At 40.1% G+C, this 19,684-nt stretch overlaps 1 protein-coding gene across 4 annotated transcripts in view; it reads right to left on the minus strand.

Moving 5' to 3' along the window:
- The window catches only part of MLLT3 (MLLT3 super elongation complex subunit), a 140,016-nt gene that overhangs the window by 26,338 nt on the left and 93,994 nt on the right, over positions 1-19,684 (minus strand). For all 4 annotated transcript variants that reach the window (XM_080372898.1, XM_080372899.1, XM_080372897.1 and 1 more), the window contains one exon: positions 13,665-14,276. In XM_080372898.1, coding sequence (XP_080229024.1) covers positions 13,665-14,276 — 612 coding nt within the window. The remainder of the gene's footprint in view (positions 1-13,664; positions 14,277-19,684) is intronic.

Genomic DNA, 19,684 nt, shown 5'->3' on the forward strand with positions numbered 1-19,684 from the left:
CTGCAAGATCTTTGGCTGATCACAGGGACTGGAAGAAGTGCCCTAACATTGGAATATCACTCCAGAATATCACTCCTGTCTTCAAGAAGGGCAAGAAGGAAGATCCAGAGTACTATAGGCTGGTCAGCCTCACCTCAGTCCCTGGGAAGGTGATGGAGCAGCTAATCATGGAAACCATTTCCAGACACTTAAGGATGCAAAAATCATCAGGACCAGTCACAGCATGGCTCCACCAAGAGGAAGTCACAACTGACCAACTTGACACACTTCTGTGATGAAATGACTGGCCTGACAGATGAAGGGAGAGCAGTGGATTCCGTCTACCCAGACCGTCTTCCCTAAGATCCTCATCGACAAGCCGTTCATGTATGGGCTGGACGAGCAGACAGTGATGGGGGCTGAAAACTGGACGAATGGCCAGACCCAGAGGTTGGTGATCAGTGGTGCAAAGTCTATCTGGAGGTCAGTAGCTAGCAGTATACCCCAGGAGTCAATACTGGGTCCAGTCCTGTTTAACATCTTCATTAATGATCTGGATGATGGGCCAGAGTGTGCTCTCAGCAAGTTTGCTGATTACACAGAACTGGAGGAGTGCCTGATGTGTCAGAGGGTCATTCTGCCACCCAGAGGGACCTTGACAGATGGACAGAATGGGCCAAACAGGAACTTCATGAAGTTCAACAAGAAGCGTGAAGTCCTGTACCTATGGAAGAACCGCCCCATGCACCAACATATTCTGGGGCCCACTGAGCTGGAAAGCAGCTTGACAGAAAAGGACATGGGGGTCCTGGATCTGGGGATCCTCACAGATCTTATCAACGTATATTAATCTGAAAGGAAGGTGCAAAGAGGGTGCGAAGGGGACAGAGCCAGGCTCTTCTTAGTAGTACCCAGTGACAGGACAAGATGCAATAGGTACAAACATAAACACAGGAGGTTTCCTCTGAACATCAGATGACACTTTTTTCCTGTGAGGGTGACCAAGCACTGGCACAGGTTGCCCAGCGAGGTTGTGGAGTCTCTTTACAGGTATTTTTAAAAGTCTAGATGTGATCCTAGGCAACCACTCTAAGTGGCCCTGGGTGAGCAGGGAAGTTGGACCAGATAACCGTCAGGTGTCCCTTTTAACCTCAAGCAGTCTGTGATTCTATGAATCTGAAACACATCCTTCATTTAACAATTAGAATCCAGAAAAGACCTTAAGACAAATATTGCAGCTGTTTTGTCTGAACAATTGCACTGGATGAAGCAGGATTTGTGGTTCTTTAGAGACTGTCCTACTGACACATGTATCTACTTTTGAAAGAAAATCTCTTTCCTTCTATATTGATATACATATTTTATCTTAGCTTTATAAAAAAAAGAACTGAGACACTGCTAACATAAAAACTCAGAAATAATCTAGTATAAGACTTAGAGTCATGCACAGGAGTCTGAGCTAACACATGTGGATAAACAATTCATTGCACAATAGAGTTGAAAGATGAAACACTAGAGAAGGCTGCTGCCTGCAGGAATATTTTTGCTGAAGAAGAAACCTTACTGGTAAGAGTAGAAGACACACAGGCAAAGAACTACAAGTGATAATATGATGGTTTCTCATGTAGAGCAGCTGAATACTACAGTTCCAATGGATTTCATGCCTACAAAATAATGAGTAAACTAAACGTAAAATAAACTAAAAAGGTGCATGTTCATGAGAGTATGAACATGGTCCTTAAGAAACTGAAAGAGGCAAACTGCAAACTGAGGAAGTTCTTGTCAGATAACCATGAAAACTCTGTTCTGAATATGTAGGTAATGTTGGCAAACACAGGATTATATAAAGTTCTAGGCTTTTCAAACCTGTCCCTACAAATTGCATTATCTGGACCATATTTTCCCAGAAGTGTGTGAAAAGGCATCAATATTTGTAAGAATTAATAAAGTACATGCAGCACAATGTGGGGAAGTCTGAATTACATTTAAAAAAAAACCAACAACATCAAAATGGGGTCCACTGATGAAAGATGAAGATATCCTAAATAAATCACTTGTGTTGTGTTTCAACCCCAGCCAGCAGCTAAGTACCACGCAGCTGCTCGCTCACTCCCCACCCTGGTGGGATGGGGAGGAGGGTAAAAGTGAAATCTGAAAAGGGTAAAACCCATGGGTTGACAGAAGAACAGTTTAATAATTAAAAGAAAAATAGTAACAAGAACAAAAATAATAATAATGAAGAGGAGAGAGGGAGAGAAAAATAAAACCCAAGGGAAAACAAAGAAGTGACACACAACAGAACCGCTCACCACCCGCTGACGGATGCCCAGCCAGTCCCCCAGCAGCGATCGGCAGCCCTAGGCCAACTCCCCCCACTTGATGTACTGACTGTGACGTTCTATGGCACGGAATGCCCCTTTGGCTAGTTGGGGTCAGCTGTCCTGGCTGTGTCCCCCCCTGGCTTCTTGTGCACCTGCTCACGGGCAGAGCATGGGAGACTGGAATGTCACTGACTTTGATGTTTTAGTTGTTGCTCACTATTGCCTATTCTGTGTGTTAGCAACACTATTTCATACTAAATCAAAACCACAGCACCGCAGCAGCTACTAGGAAGAAAATTAACTCTATCCCAGTTGAAACTAGGACAACTTGTTTGAAGAATATTGCTTATCTGGCAAGCTCAGCGGCATGAAAGCCCTGTGACAAGAGAATAGCATCACTCCACTCTGGTAAGACTGGAAAGCCCAAATTAAGCTGACAAGCAATACTCAGATACTGATTTTCTGGGACTTCAACTTCACAATTTTTAAATTTTGCCTTTGAGAACCTTCACACATTCTATACACAAAGCTCCGATAAGCCAACAAAGGAGAAATGTGTTTTAGAAAGGAAGTCAAATTCTCAATTTTAGTGCTCGTTACAAACTCGAAAATTCAGCCTAGGTATTAAAGCCAGTGTGAGAGTTTCGTGCAACTAACCTACATTTTCTGCTCTAATGGAACTATCAGCAACGGTAGAAGGTAGGTGGTAGCTATTCTGGCCAGCCCTGACAGGTGCTGTATCAAAAGCCAACACTTCCCAATTCTCCTCTCATGCCCTGTTTTCTCTCCTGTGTGCCCTGCTTCACATGTCAGCACTGAGAAGGGCAGATGTTGATGCAGTCCCGGTTTCTGAAACTGAACTGACGATTTGCTGTCACTTTTTGTGCAGTAAGCAGGTTCTTCACCTAAATTCTCCCAGATCTGAGGTCCTGATGTTAGGAATTCATGCACTTCTATTAACAAAGAAGCAACCGCAGAACCACCTCAGTACATGTAGAATGTTTTTTATGCATGTTATCCTTGCACTACATTTCCACATCATTAGAGATCTGGTCTTCCCAGCAGGTACTCATGGACTTTGCAAATTCAGTGAAGTTCCTCTCTTTTCTTCTATAGCTCAGACTCTGTACAGCACCCCCAGCATGACCCTACACTAAACCTTTACTATGCAGAAGTCTTGTCAAGGTCATACACATAAAGTAAACACAGAGGTAAATACAGGAAAAACAACAGCTTTTCTTCTGAAGTGCTGCTTCAGAGTCTCTATGCACTGTCTTTGCTGCTGCAGACTGCTGGCTCCTGCACCCCCATGTCAGAAAAAAAACCTGCATCTAAAATTTCACTGTTAACTAGAGAGATCCAGTGCAGCTCTTACATGCCATCTCTGTTGGCCTCTGTCAGCTTCACAGCAAGCCTCATTGTATTTACTTAACTCCTGGGATTAAATGATTATGTGAAAATCTCAGCTTCCATTTACTGTACATTCCAGTTTCAGTGAAAAGTTACACAGAGAAAAATACAAAAAGCTACTGATACAGTAACATACAGGTAACTGAAGTTATTGAAAATATTGGGTACTTATTTTCATTATTTAAAATGCTGGCTAAACTATGATCTCATGTACTACAACCCTGATCAATCTTGAGTTTTACAGTGTTCAAAGGATCAAAAAGGCTGCATATGGCACAAATAAATGAAGCTGAACCATCACACCTACAAACTGTTTTATTTAGCTAAAATTGTAACTTAGGAAAATTTTATTTAGTCCCAACAGTCCTCTGCTAAAGCAAATTTAGGTCACTGAGAATACCAAGAGTGACTTTTTCCTTTTGCCTTGAACCCGAGAAACTCTGCAACTGAACTGTTATTATCCAGAATATTCAGACCATGGCTATTTGCTTGATATTCCTGCTCGCTTGTGATATTTCACTCTCCTTGTGGAAGATGCAATGCAGTAATCACTGTCTTGAAACTAGGTCCTCTTCATCCATAGAATAAAGTTAGAATGTATTAACTAAATCATGTTAAAGAAGCATGGGCAATGGAAAAAGATTATTCATACAATGAAAGACATTAAAATTACCACAGTCTTTATCTACTCTTTTCTTGTCATGGTTTAAACCATTACACTTTTGTGGTCGATAATTTGAAACATTAAAAACACACAGGGTTAGACTTTTATGTAATGTCCTTCCACTATTTAATACATAAAATTACCTCACACAAAGCAGCAACGTTACTTGATTTACTTCTGTCCTACCCACAACTGATCACCAACAATGATATTTAAGGGCATAAATTTTGCAATGGTTTTCTGAACAGCATAATCAATGTTGAGGCCACCGGTCCAGCTACTGCTGCCCTGGTTCCCATTATCCCCAGATATGTGAGTAATCTTTCCTTGGGACATTTGGGCACCAATAGAGCTGACCGTTAACCTCAGCTACAAAACACAGCTCTTCTGGTGATGAGGTATACATTATCAGTCCCCTTTTAACATTCTCCTCTTACTCTGAGGCAATGATACAAGTCTTGTGGATATTTAAACAGATTCAGACAAGTTCAAATAGCTCCATTTATCTGTATCTTCTAACTTTGCTGTCTGAAACATTAATTCCTACAACACAGAACATAGTTTCCTTCACTTTTGTCAGGTGGCTTGCAGCACAGTTGGTACACAGTAAGCGATTCCTTCACAGAGGTTCAGACATCCCCAACAAGAACAGGTAACTTGTCCCAAGACAAACTGAAAAACCCTACATACATGTCCTACAACCAGGCAGCCCTGTCTTGCTGCGCTACACGTGTGCAAGGACTATCATTTCAAATGGGATAAAGTCAGCAATAATTAGCAAATTTCTTGATCCCTTCATAGCCACACAGTCTTACAACAAAGAAGTCTGAACACCAACGCTATATGCACCTACTTGTTTTCAGCCCCCAATGGGAATGCACGGTGTGAAATATTGATGCTTGAAGAGAAGCATTAGAAACCCCACTAACGTACCTGGGGCCAGAGGAAGCACAAACTACACATTTCAGTTGGGCAGAAAAGGATTTCTGTTTTCCAGGGAAGATGTAAGCCTGCTTAAAGGCTTTTAATAGAAAACGCTGGGCTTTATAGGAATTGCTACCAACACAGCTGAATGTTTTATTCTAAGCTTTTTGGGTTTTTTGTTTTGAGGAAAAAGTGTGAAGAAAATTCCTTTTGCAACATCTTCTTACAAAAACATCAGCTGTACTAAGGTATTGACCAAGCTGAGTAAGACAGCAGTACTGAATGATGACACAGTGAGTTAAATCAAATTCACACCAGCACTTCTTAAAGTTTAAGAGAATGACAGTTTTCTTATTGCTGCTATGGTGATGCAGGACCACCTTCAGCAAACACCCAAACAATTGTTAAAATCAGTTGCAGGTACGAGGCTCTCCCTAAACAGTAACTGCTGCCTGGCATGCCTTGATTTTGCAGTGAAGGAGTGGAAACTGTTGTCACGAGGGAACAGGATTTCATGCAGAGGGCAAGAAAGAGCACCGCTGGATTACACCCACCTTCACCCATTCCCTGTACCAGGGCAACACATGCACTTCAGTACTGGAAGAACAGTGACACACAGGCACTATCACCCTTGAGTTTGGGGCAGGCACATGATATTCATGAGGAGCATCTGCTGCCCATCCCAAAAGGGCCCCCCAGCATCCCCCTATGGTGTGGCATCAAGTGCCAACACCCAGCACAACTCCAGGACTCCACAGCATGGAAAGCCGAACAGTAGCCCCTCATCAGCAAGCAATGAATTGTCATTAACTCTACACAGGCATGACACACTCAGTAGCAGTGGGTTCAGGCAGTCTTTATCCTGCCTTGATAAAACTCAGACTGCAGGGGATTACTCAGTCTTTAAAAAGTAAAAATTAAATTGTGCGCTTATGGTGTGTCCTTGAGAATTCACATCAGTCATCACTAGATTACAAGCTTCTAAATGGGAAGCGTTACGAAAATTATCTAATTAATTTCATGGGGAGTCTGGCAGCAAACCTTCAAAAGTACATGAGTAAAACATGCCATTTTTGCCAAAGAAAACAGCAAGCTTGATGGTTCCACATAAAAAATGAAAGGGCGTAAAAGCCTTGGATAGATCTAACTATTGTAGACATAGTTAACATAGTAGACAACTAACAGGTGTTGGATTTTATTTTAGCTATATGGAGCCATTTATCTGGATCACAACATAATGTATATAAGTAGATAAAGCAACTTCAAAGCAATTAAATCTGTATCAAGAAGATGTCACCTGATCACAATTAAAATAAAATATCCAATCTTTAGCATTTTGACTGCATTCATCTAAGCCCTGCAAAACTGTCATGGCTTTACTGGACCAGGCACAAAGGGGTTTTGTGCCACAAAAGAAAGAATGTAATTAAAATATTGGCACTGCGCATACCCAGTTAAAATCCTTACTTTCTGCACGCTACCAGGTGAATAGAATTTTCCAGGGCTGAAATATAGACAATAAGGCCCCAATCTAAAAATGCATTTATGCTAACAATGACTTAATCCACACAAGTCGTGCCCACTGAAAGGAATGTAGTCAACACATGTGAATAAAGTAAAATACTGAAGCCTGAACTAGTAGCTTAATAACATAGGATGTTATTTCTGTGGTCAAAACATGACATTGCCTAAAACTGAAAAGAACAACTCAATACCCATGACTTTGCCTCATGAATGCAGAATTTCCTGACTCTCATGGGATTACATTTGCAACTAACTAATGTATATTTAACCACATCTACATAGTTTCTCCCCACTGCTTTATTTCTAAATCCTACACATTTTTGTAAGGCAGTGATTCCCTAACACACCATGGTAACAAAAGTATCTCAGTTTAACATCCAAGCTTGCTGCTAGAGGAATCACTCCCTGTCAATCTTGCTGCTTCCTAATCCACCAGTGGTTCATCTCACCACACACACAGAGCAGCTTAATATGCACCTCTGCTTTTGTGAGCGAAGCCAAAGCGTTTTTGCCTTCATAGTAACAGCTAATAAAAATAGGCTTAGTATAGCAGCTGAATGGTGCCATGCTACAGTAGACGCTGACAGCCACGGAGCATACTTGTGCCTACTACGCTTTCTCTAAGGAGGTCTGATTGTCTTGGGCTGCTGTTTCTCTCTGAGCATGCATCTGGAAGGAAAATCCTTGGACTGTACAGAATCTACATGACCTGCTAATACCCACTCATTCGCAACTACTGAATTACCTCCTTGATACAACAGTACTATAGGCAAACAACCCCACAACAAAAGTGGCTGGCAGGGGTTTATGAGAAGCATTCACATCTGGACTAAAAGTAAACAAATGTAGAAACAACGCATTAAAATATCAAGCAAAAGTAAGGTTTCTAAGAATATGACAGGTTGCAAACCCACGGTACACAGCCTGCAATGAAGGACATCATCAGTATTGATCCTCTTCTGTGTCATTAAAGATCTTAATAGAGTCACAGTGTCACAAAAAAAATTAAGCTTCCTTTTTTTCCTGAGTAACTACATGAAAACTCCACACAGAGCTCTATTTCACTACTGTTATCTCTAACTTTAAATATTATCTGAAGGAGATCTTACTTTGGCTCCCAGCCCTGGCAGAAAGCAGGCTTTTTCATCTAACAAGGGCCTGGAGGTTTTACAAGACCATAGGGGTTTTCAACATATTCTTCCTCTGTAACAGTCAAATTAATAGATCATGAGCCAGGTCCAAAGTGGCATTTTATGCATTATTTAAAAAAGGTACCCATATTGTAACTATAAGATGGCTTAAGATATGCAAGACGTTATGTACAAACCCATAGCCTATGTGATCACTACTGCATTTTTATTGCTCTGTAATGGACTTCTCAAGCAGCCCAAAAAAGACCCGCTGAAGTACTCCGCTTTTAATAACTGAAACCGCTCACCCTAAGCTGTCACAATTTGCTAGCATGCATTTCTGCTTAGTTTGTATTTCCATAGGCTTCAACATGCCAAAAGGATGTTACTACTAATAATAACAAGGCTACAATTGCAGGGACATACACAGGCAGAAAGGGTAAAAACAATACACGCTATGTGCAAAATGATCACACCAGGAGCAGAGATTCATCCAACAGAGCCACATGCTTTCTCTAAAAAAAATCCACCAACATACCACTGCCACGCACAGCAGTTTTTATGAGTTTTTATTCGGATGTCTGGAGATACACTGAGAACATCTGTTAACACCTAAACATCTATGTATCTGCCTGATCTCCTTTATGCCTTTCTGCAGCAGCTTCACTTAGAGCTAGACACTGTTCCTCCCTACCCAGCCCCGCAAAACTGGTAATAATCAATCAAGAAGTATCAGAGCATCCTTTCTGCAATGGCTCCACAGCTCAGAAGGGCCAGCTCCGGCCATGCAAGATGTCTCGCTCAGATCCGAAACTGTATTTCCCCATCTCACAAACCAGTCTGCAGCTCACACAAATTTTCTGAGAACATCATCGTATTTCATGATCAGACAGGCAGTAAAATTGAAATGTTAATATTTTTTTTTAATTATTTTTTTTAATCATGTTGCTGCACTGTCCACACACAGAAAGCAAATAGATGGGAGTCTTCTTATCCTGCCATTGAATTTAACATCAAAATCTTTGGAGTTTTCAAGTGGACTGTGACAATATTCCTGCGCCTCAATAAAACCATAAATCTGACATGCTTTTGCTCCATACACTACTTTATACGCATCATAGCAAAGCTAGTAAAATAATTCCTCAGCCTTTATTTGTAATTTCTAACTGAATATACTACATGTCACTCCTGAATACCCTTGCTAGCTCATCTGACTCTAAAAAGATCACCACTGTTTTGAACAAGGCTTTCACTAATGCTGAAGTCCAACACATTTTAAATCATGGATGTATTTGGAAAATGACACTCAAGACAGCAGAGTGAAGAGAATGGGAGACACATTTCACTTGCCAACAGCTCAAAGTCAACAGAAAAACGGAGCTAAAACAAATACAGCAGCTCATCACACTACAGCATATGCCAAGCAGACCACAGAGAAATTACCATACCTGATCTTATTCTTTAAGTCATGCAGGGAAAGGGAACAAGGGCAGGAAGTTTATCACTAAGCGAGGATGTGATTCTTTTTGTTTCCCACAGCAATATTATAAAGATATTTGGAGCTCAAAACAGGGATTGACTGCAGGACATCAGAAGAGTGTCTGGCATTCTGAAACACCCCTGATGTAACAGTATGCTAATCTGGCTGTGTTTAAGTCTTAAACCTGAATTTTAAAGGACAGCTTGGAGGGTGAATTAGCCATTGGAAGACATGCTCTACCACATGAAAAAGAATCCACCTCTCTCAGAGGGTACTAAACCTCTACATCCTGACTTCGTGAAGGTAAAGGCCAGTATTTCAAGTCTGAGTGCCCAGAATCATGTAAAGCATAATGCCAATATTGAGAAGGGTTGACCTCACCCTGCTTTTCCACCTGAAATTGAAGCCCATTAATTGAAAGGATACACCCCACCTCAATGCACTGAACGGGGGCTGTATCTGAAGAAATGAGGGGAGCAGCAGCATTTCTTTTCTGTAGCACCTCTGTTTAATGATGCTTGTCAGCTTCCTTTACCATGAGGACTTTTCATGATGTCATCTTCAATTTAAAAAACTGAACCCAGCCTTCGAAACTGAGAACTGATGAGGGGACTACCCCTAGCTCTGAAACAGTCTTTGGTGTGCCCAGCAATAGAAAGAAACTCAATTTTGAAGGAAGTTCTAGCTTCTGGTGAATGTTTGCTAAAAGCAGTAAGAGTTCATCCACTGCTATCCAGCTTACTGGACAAATCCAGAGATAACGCCAGCACTGTCTGTTGATGTCCCACTTCTTAACTTGCTTCTTACATACTACAAAAAAATGAGTTAATGGGCAAAATTCAGAAGCAATGAACATTTGCCAAGGGAATATTCCTCCAAAACCTATGAAATAAAGGTCTCTACCCTCCCTATCACATTTTTTTGCTTTTTAAAGAAATGAACATAAAAACTACTTGGTTTTGCGTACCTACTGACAAAGTGAACTCTCTATAAAATATAAAAGCATGACTATAATCATTCTAGGTGAAGTAATATAACCTTAGCTACAAAGCAGTTACAAACAACTCTGTTACACTACACCTTTTATTACAAATTTATCATGTTTGATATGCATAGTTATGTATATGAGCTAATACCAAGAAAGTGAAGTCACCATTTCAGAACATGTGTGTTCAAGAATGAGAACATCTCTTACTCCATAGAGTGAAGAAATTATCATCCTCACAAAATTCTTAGCAAAATAATTTTTTATTACAATTCATACAGCATTAGGTTTGTACTGCATCATAAACTTAACAAACTAAAAAAATGCACCTGACTCAAATTTAATATTTTTGTGGTATCCTAACAATTTTTTTGTAGGTATTTATTTGTAATTGGAATTCTCACACCTAACCAAAATTTGCTGAGTCGGGTTTTGTGGATTTGCTTTTTTAAAGCCACTTTAGGAATAAATCTTTACTTAATATAGTAATAAAGTACTATTACTATACTAATACTTTACTACCAAATATACTCCTCAATAATGATACATTGTTTGTTCATTAATGCTACGATACCCACCAGCGTAACTGTACCTGAGTAAGAAAAAACATCTGACTGAATTTTATAGCGCGTTATGCCAGAACATGCCACTGAAGAAGTGTCTTCCCAGCTTCAGGCAACTATGTTGGTTAGTATCATGAAGCATGAACAGAACTAACTGTTCCTGCATAGCAAAAAGCATTATCCTATTTTCACTTCCCCTACTCTCTATGTAATGTTGCAACTTTTCACTTTTTCTTTTCTTCATACAACTACCTTTATAGGACACACCCTTTATGGATCTTGCTGTAAAATGCACTCCTTTTCCTCAAATGCTTAGAAACCCACCAACACATACTAAAAATTCAAACTATTCCAACATAATTGCCTCTACTACACTGCTTGCTTGCCTTTTGTTAGGTTCCCTGGTCAAAAATAATGAAGTGTAGAGGGAATGACTGTGAAATTCTGTAGGCACTCATCAACCAGGCTGCCCAGCTCTTTCACCCACAGCACTAACAATAGTGTTGAATCCACAGGCACCTTAGGGAATTGTTCCAGGTTTACTAGATACCTTTTCTAAAAATAAGTAAATTATTTACTTTCTAAATAATAGCCTGTCACTGACTGGAGCCGATTTATTAATAAGCACAGTACCAAAGTGGCAGACATCTTTTTCACTCAGACAGAAGTGGTCCACACTGGTCCATACCTCACACACACAGAGAATGGTTGGGGTTGGAAGGGACCTCTCGAGATCATCTAGTCCAGGGTCCTCAATCTTTTTAACCAGGGGGCCGGCGCGCAGATGCAGTGGCAGGCAGCCATCTGCGGCTGCTTGGTTTCCAGGGGGTGGGGGCGGGGGGGGTCTGTAAATACCGGGGGCCGGACTGAGGACCCTGGGGGGCTGTATCCGGCCTGCAGGCCATAGTTTGAGGACCCTGGATCTAGCCCAACCCCGTGCTAAAGCAGATTCACCAGAGCCCAGACCAGCAGGATCTGCTTGTCTTTGAGCGAACTCCAGTATCTGACCCTCTCAGTAAAGCAGCTTGCAGAACGAGAAAACCCTGAATCTGTTTTTTCGCCTTAGTACAGAATTAAGGATCTCCTTTGAGCCTGAAGGTCAACTGTAAGTGGATGATGAACGGAAGTGCAAGTGGATTTGTGTCACTCTACGAAAACCACAAGGGTGTACCCATTAAACCAGTGGTAATGGGTGAGAGGCTGCAAGACAAAGACGGAAACACATCAGCAATTCAGAAGGTTCAGTTTTAAGCACCATCCAAACCCTTTACATATCAGTCATCTATGCAGCACGCACCTCTCTAGTGCCTGCATTTGTAAAATCCCAGTCACACTGCAGTTGCTCCTCTCAATTCTTTTGTCTTTGAAGAAAAACAGAGAACCGCTGCTGCCCGTAGAAGTTTGTGTACTGCTACACGGCACCTATTTGAATGAATAGGAAATCTGATAGCAAATTAGCTGGCTATACTAAGGGTAGGTAGTGAGTCTTAAGGTTACTGACATAAATTAAAATAAAAGATTCAGCTTCTTTTGAAGACATTAAAAATTAATTCACTCCAAGGCTGACAAGTGTAAACAGTTTTGGGTTTAAAGGCAAATTTGTAAGTTCTCAGCAAGACTAAGAATGACACCCTAACCACAATATCACCAGCGCCACGTCCGATTCCATAGCTTCTAAATTTTACAGACTTCATAAGCCATAAGGGACCAGGCATTAAAAGGTCACTTCAGAAATAAATTACTTTCTCCCTCATGGCAAGTTTCTATGAAGTAAAAAACTGATGTTGACACATCCCCACAGCAGGGTATTTATTGTCTGTTCCAGAGAGGGCTAGGAGGGCTGTGAATCTGATGGCAGTAACACAGGCATACAACAGAAACCAGAAAAATGAGAGAATTGAACAGGCAATGCTGGGAAGTCATCTTCTCCACCATGCACACTACCTCTAGCCATAAGCACAAATAAAGCCACCAAACAAGCCATCTCTTCCCAGCCCTTTTTTCCTCTATTTATGTTTCCATAAAAGATGCTTCTGAAAACTGAAGTCCACTAGGAGAATGATTAAAATTATAAACATCAAGAGCAAATGATGCTTGAAACAGATGAGCAGACATGGTAGATAAACATTTCCAGGAAAGCAAATTCCATAAAAAAGGTCTTTCTTCTTGGGTAAGCCTGTGACTTTGGATAGAGTCTCCTCATCACAGCGAGGATCCTAGGAACTCCTCCTCCTCCACAAAACTGGCATCATTCACAGAACTGCCCTTTTTACCAGAAAAATAACACTCTGATTTACTGTAACCCTTTCCTGAATTTACTGAATTCTTTAACACCTACGCACAAAGACTTAGGGTGTGAAATACAAGCATTTAAATCAATTTCCTTCTCTCTCATAAGAAGCATGAAATTCAAAAGAACAAGATCAAAAGTCCGGTATTATTTATCGCCATCTCCCATATGCTCATTCATCACAATGTTAACAGATTTATAAATTAAGTAGACTTGAATAGGCAATACAATTCATCTAGAACGTGTTAAGTTTGAACAGCTGGCAGTCAACATCCTTCAGTCTGAACAATCTGCCAGTAGACAGGAAAAAAGAAGGGGAAAATACAAATACGGTGCACAATTCCACAAATGGGGAATACTCAATACGTATGAAGCAAAACCACACACCACTTACTTCAGATTTGGAGGACACGTTTTCATCCATGTCAGAATCACTGGGATCTACAATATCATCAAATGGCGGTAGAGCAGGCGTCTTCCTTTCCAGTGCATCATTTTCAATTTTGACTCTCCCCACCTTGAGTTGAGATCTGTCCTTTGTCTGGTTTTTGTCAGCTGAACACGTAAGAATCAGTGGTGGGGCACTAGAAAAACTTTTAAATAATGAATCCGAGCCACTTTTTTTTCTTTTTTGTGCAGAAGGTTCATCAGAGTCCAGAACAGATGGCCTTTTTGTAGGGGTCTTCTTTTCTTGCTGCTGCCCACCTGTACCAGTAAGGATGGGGGTGTTTTCAGATTTTGGCTCCTTGGACATGGGTTTGGGTTCCTTGAAGGCCATCTTAGGAACTATTTTTTCATCTTTTAGTGGTTTGTTTTCTTTGGGTTTCTTAGAGGATTCTTTGGAAGATTTGTTGTGTTCCCTGGAAGGTTCTTTGAAGGCACTTTTATGTTCTTTTGAGTCTTTAGAAGTTTTTTCCTTGTGCTCCTTTGTTAACTTGTGGGTCTTGGAAAAACTGTTACTACTGCTGCCGCTGCTACTATTTGTGTTCAGAATCCTAGTTGGGTCCTGCAAAAAAGAGATGCAAAATTTTACTTACAAAAAGAAAAAAGAACCCTAAAGTCCCAAAAGACAGAGACAATATGGACATAGGATTCGTATCAAAAACTGGGAACTGCAGGTTGAAAACCAGAAACTGCAAATGTCTATATAAGAACAGATAAAAACCCCATCATTTCAGTCAACTTAGCTGTTACAAAGTGGTGGTACATGAGCAGGTACCACTGCTTGTCAACATCTGGAAGACAAGTTAGCTTTTATTTTTAGAATTAGATATGTTTTTTAAGAAACACCCTATGAAGAGCACAAAGATAGTTTAGGAAATGTTAACCACGACCATTAGCTGTCAGAAAAAGAAACCATCGTAATTAAAGATCAGAATAGGAATCATATACTGTCAACAGAATTACTTAGGACCAGAGCAAAATGTGCTCCTGATGACATTTCAGGCAAAGTTTGACTTCTCTGTTGTGTCCTCTCTCCACCTTTTCCCAGATCCTCTTCTTCATACACAATAACAACTCTGGGTTCAGCCTGGTTGTAGAAGACTTGATTTGACCCACAACATCTCAGCAGTTAATGTCTTTTAATGGAAAACTCCTTTACTAAAAAAAAGCTTTCTTCCTTGTATTTATTGCTGCTGTCCCTGCTGAGTATTTAACTGCATTTTTTTTAAATCAACTGCTGTAAGTGAGAAGGGTTTCTGAGAGGGTGATGACTCAGACATCCCCCAGGATAGGCAAAAGCAGAAAGAGCAGAGCAGTATCATTCCTCACTCAGTCAAAAAAATTTTGTGGCAGAAAAGTTGAGTGGCAAGGAAAGTGGTGATCTGCAGCTAGAACTGGCAATACGGGAACCGACCCAACCAGAACGGATTGTGTAGGATCCTTTCTTCGGACAATTAACACCCAGGCATTTTCAAAAGATGAGGATAGCTCCAGCACTGCCTGCTTTCACTGGAACTGCTAGCAGTGGGTGTGCAGCGTTACAAAAATACCCAGCAGCCTAACTGCACTGTTACAAACACTAAACACCTGTAGCACTCTATCCAGAAACAGGCTTCATTTTTATACTACTTCAAATCCGCAAAGTAACATCTCAATTTACAGGAATCTATGGTCAGCAAGTTTAGGTTGCTTACTTTCTTCCAAGCTGATGGTAAGCATTTCTACCTATATATTGCCTAGCATCTGTGAAACTTTCAGAAAGAAACAGTTCAACAAATATATTCCATGTACTCATTGATTTCCTTTCCCTTTACGTAGAACAGAAGTTTATATGGTATAAAACCAAAAATACTACAACCCTGGGGAATAAAATCAAGCATGAAACCTGACGTATTGTGAAATTTGTAAAAATCCTAATGCTAGATACAGATTTATACTGAATAGGACTTCATTAACAATACCAAGCTGGAATAACACCAAGAAGAACCCATACTAATCTAGAAAATAGAAGTATGTGAATTTTTATTCTTGATGAAAAACTGTAAGGCTGTTATAGCCCATGAACCTAAGAGACGAGCTCTTCCTGAAAGCAGGATATGGACTGTACACTTGCAGTATGCCAAAGATTTCCATGCTCACACCTTACTTGCTGGAAACCACCTCTTCTAGCTCAAGAACCTTTAATTACTACTCCTTAGGACAAAAGATGACAGTATTTGTCAGAAGTTGGAATATATTTAATTAGGGGTGTCCCAATACATAGTTTTAGAGTCACAGTTTTAATAAAATTCTGAGGTTCAAAGAGAGGATGATGAAAGATGCTTACAATAAAGTGTTCTTCCAACATAATTTTTATGCAAAGAAAGCATTTTGGAACTGGGGAGCTACTAAAAAGGTGCTAGACAGTATAAATATTACAAATGCACTTCTGGGTTTGACTTTCAATAATTTTGTTGGTATTCATCCAAGTCCTTTGCAAGCTGCAGACCAAAGTGGTGCCCAAAATTCTCTCATCTGTGTAAGACTGGATATGCTTGCAACTGTATAAAATTAATGTACAAATCCCTAGTTCTGCTTTATTTTCTAGCCATCCACACATCATTCTACAATGCTAAGGATCTGGTTTTCTTTTTTGACCCTTGCAGTGGTTTTGGCTCCAGTGGAGTCAATTTCCTTCACAGTAGCTTGTATGGGGCTATGTTTCAGAGTTATCAGCACCAAATTGGTGCTGATAGCACACTGAGCAGCAAGGTCTTCTCTGTTTCTCACCCCACCCCACCGGTGAGAAGGATGGGTGCATAAGAGGCTGGGAGGGGACACAGCTGGGACAGCTGGCCCCAGCTGACCAGAGGGATATTCCAGACCATATGAAGTTATGACCAGCACGTGAAGCTGGGGGAAGAAGAAGGAAGGAGAGGACATAGGGACTTATGGCACTTGCCTTCCCAAGTAACCATTACGTGTGATGGAGCCCTGCTGTCCTGGGGATGGCTGAGCACCTGCCTGCCCATGGGGAGTGGTGAATGAATTCCTTCTTTTCAGTGTGCTGGAAACCAAAGGACCAAAGCAGGAGATGGCCAACCTCAACGCCCATGGGGGCTGAACTAATTCTAAAAATAAAGCCAGTACAACTGCTCTGGAAAAAAAAAAAAACACTCAAAAAAACTAAGCAGAATTAGCCTGTTTAATGAAAGCTGTGACAACAAGAAGAGAAATGAAGACTGAGAATGCATCCACTTGTGTGCTCCCTGTTGGCAGATAATTACTTATGACTTGTCTAGTCCAGATGTGTTAACTCAGCATTGAATGCTGTAGGACCTGAACAGTTTACACATATCCTATGTGCAAAACCAAGCACTATCTCCCCCCTCCTCTGTAGCAATAGGTGGAAAAAAGTAATCAAAACTGATTACTTTGAATGGTTTTTTCCCTTCTCATTACCTTAACTGTTCAGTGAAACACTGAATTTTCACACAGTGCTGCACAAATTATTCAGCTGTGCTTTTTATTCAGATGTTTCTTGCATCAGTACTGCAAATGTAATGCTGAGTCAGATTTGGAAATCTATACATCTATAAAATATATATGCATCAACATTATCAATGGGCAGAAGTATCAACAATGAACAATATTATGACATTTGAATGTCAGAACATAAAGCAATTCTTCACTTCCCAGGCCAGCAACTAAAAAATGAAAATAAAAAAGCACTAATCATTCCTTGAGATTTTACTTCAATCAAAACTCTCTTCCTGGTGGTTTTTTTGTTGTTTGTTTGGGGCTTTTTGATTTTTAAAAAAACATCACAAACATGCTCCATATTTTATTTTATGCAATACCAGTCCCAAAGGCTGACATATGAACTTTTAATGAACATTAATACTTTTATCTTCACATATCTCTCTACCATGCCAGAGTTTTAAGTGTTGCCCTGGGCAGGAATAAAATATGTGCCATTAATAAACTAGATGGAGTCCTTATGTTTCTTACTTGTCTCCTTACTATGTATTTTAAATTTCTCCAACAGAAGAGATGAAATTTTAGTGGTTTTCCAACAGATAAGAGCTGTGAAATAGGTCCTGGGGTATAGCAGTATTAATTTCAAATAGGAACTTGAGAGCTTTCTTGTCTTTTCAGTTTTAAAATCAGACTTCTTTCCTCTTTCTAAAATATGGGAGCTAGCGCTGTCATAAAAATCACAGTACAAGTATACAATGTACTTATGATATGGACACATACATATACCTCTGTCATGCTCTCTGGGAACTACTCTTTACAGTCAACCCACTGCTTTTATATCTGCATTCATTCTCTAAGTAAAAAAAGTATCTTTTTCGTATTTCTTAAGTTTCTGCAATAGACTCTAACAGAAGCCAACAATGACTTAAGAGGAAACAGCAAGAGGAAGATAAAATTTGTAGGACAGAAAAAAACCCATATATATTCACTGGTAAAATTATATCATACCTAATGATGAATGTGGGAGGCTGGTGGGGATGAAATGCGGCTAAATACATTATGTACAGCACAGATCTTAGTGAAAATCAGAATGTACTTTCAATCCATTTTCTTATTTATCAAAATCTAACAGTGTGTTTCAATGTTTCTTTTCCTTCCCACCTTACAGAAGTATTACAAGGAATAAGAGTAAACAATATATTTCTGCTAAGATGGACAAAGAAAAGGGTCTCTTCTCAAGTTCATATGCAAAATGGAGATCATGGAATTTTGGCAGCTAATATATTTACATACCATAGCTCACATTTGTGTATTCATCAAATATGAAAGCAATCCAAGCGAATGTTAGACTTTTATATATTTAATAACAAACATCAAAAGAGTAACACTGAGGATTATATGCCTGTTAAAATACCTGCAGATGTTTGGGTTTTTTCTTAAGCCAAGTACCACCATATATGTTTAGTACTTCAGGATATGTAACCCCTTTCATCCAGCAGTACTAACAGGTCTTTAAAAATACATACTTTAGAAGGCATGATAAAAATCTACAGTTTTACCAACAGAGAAAAACTGTGCTACTGTGACTGTTGCACTCAGTTCCTGCTCAGATGTTAGCTAATACAGCTCATGCTGATACATGCCTGATGTATGCTGGCATACATGCCTGATGTACGCTGGGAGCAGTAAGAGCATCAGGTAGGCAGGACAGGCGGTCAGAAAGAGCTAAAAGGGCCATCATGCAGCCAGGATCACCTACCTGCAAACTGCTGTCTCCTGCAGCCACCATCTTTGTCTGGCAATTCGTAAGAATCTACTAACTCATGGAAATTATATAAACCAAATCTCCAAGCTGGATGATATAAACCATCATCTTACAAAAAAAAAAACAACCCAACAACTTTTGCAGTAGATCCATCAGCAGCTGGACTACTGAGGCTTTCAGGATTCCCAGTGTGATGCAGTGGACCCTCACACTGTGACGGAGGAGGAAGGATGCGCACCCTCACCTTTGGCTAGGTAACTGATTATTTTATTTTTTTTTTTTCTCCCAAGTGCATGAATTAAGTGTTACAGGTGATAAGTTATGAAACGTTATGACCTGAGTGGTGAATAAGTAAATACATGTGATAGACTAGTTTGGGCTAAGGTGACCAAGTTCTGTTTGTTGTGTTTGTTTGTTGTTTTTCTTAATAAGCTCACGAAATAAAGTTTAAATCACAAGAGTACATTGTCCTGTAAATTTGAGAGATCCAAACCAAGACAGCTACTCAATAGGTAACACTTTTGCAGATTAAAACAATTCTGTAACTCAAGGCAAAAAATGGTGCTGAAATCTCTTTATCTTGCAGGGTTGGATTATGACTTTACACCACAAAATGTAACTCCCAATTTGGTTGAACATGAGTTTGAATAAGCAGTATCCTCTCAAAAGCATTTCAGACTCTCCAGTTGCTGACAGACATTAGGAACCTAATTAGCAAATGGAGCAGCTGGGGGCAGGGAGGGACA

The sequence above is a fragment of the Falco punctatus genome (assembly GCF_963210335.1).
Source record: "Falco punctatus genome assembly, chromosome: Z".
Classification (NCBI taxonomy): domain Eukaryota; kingdom Metazoa; phylum Chordata; class Aves; order Falconiformes; family Falconidae; genus Falco; species Falco punctatus.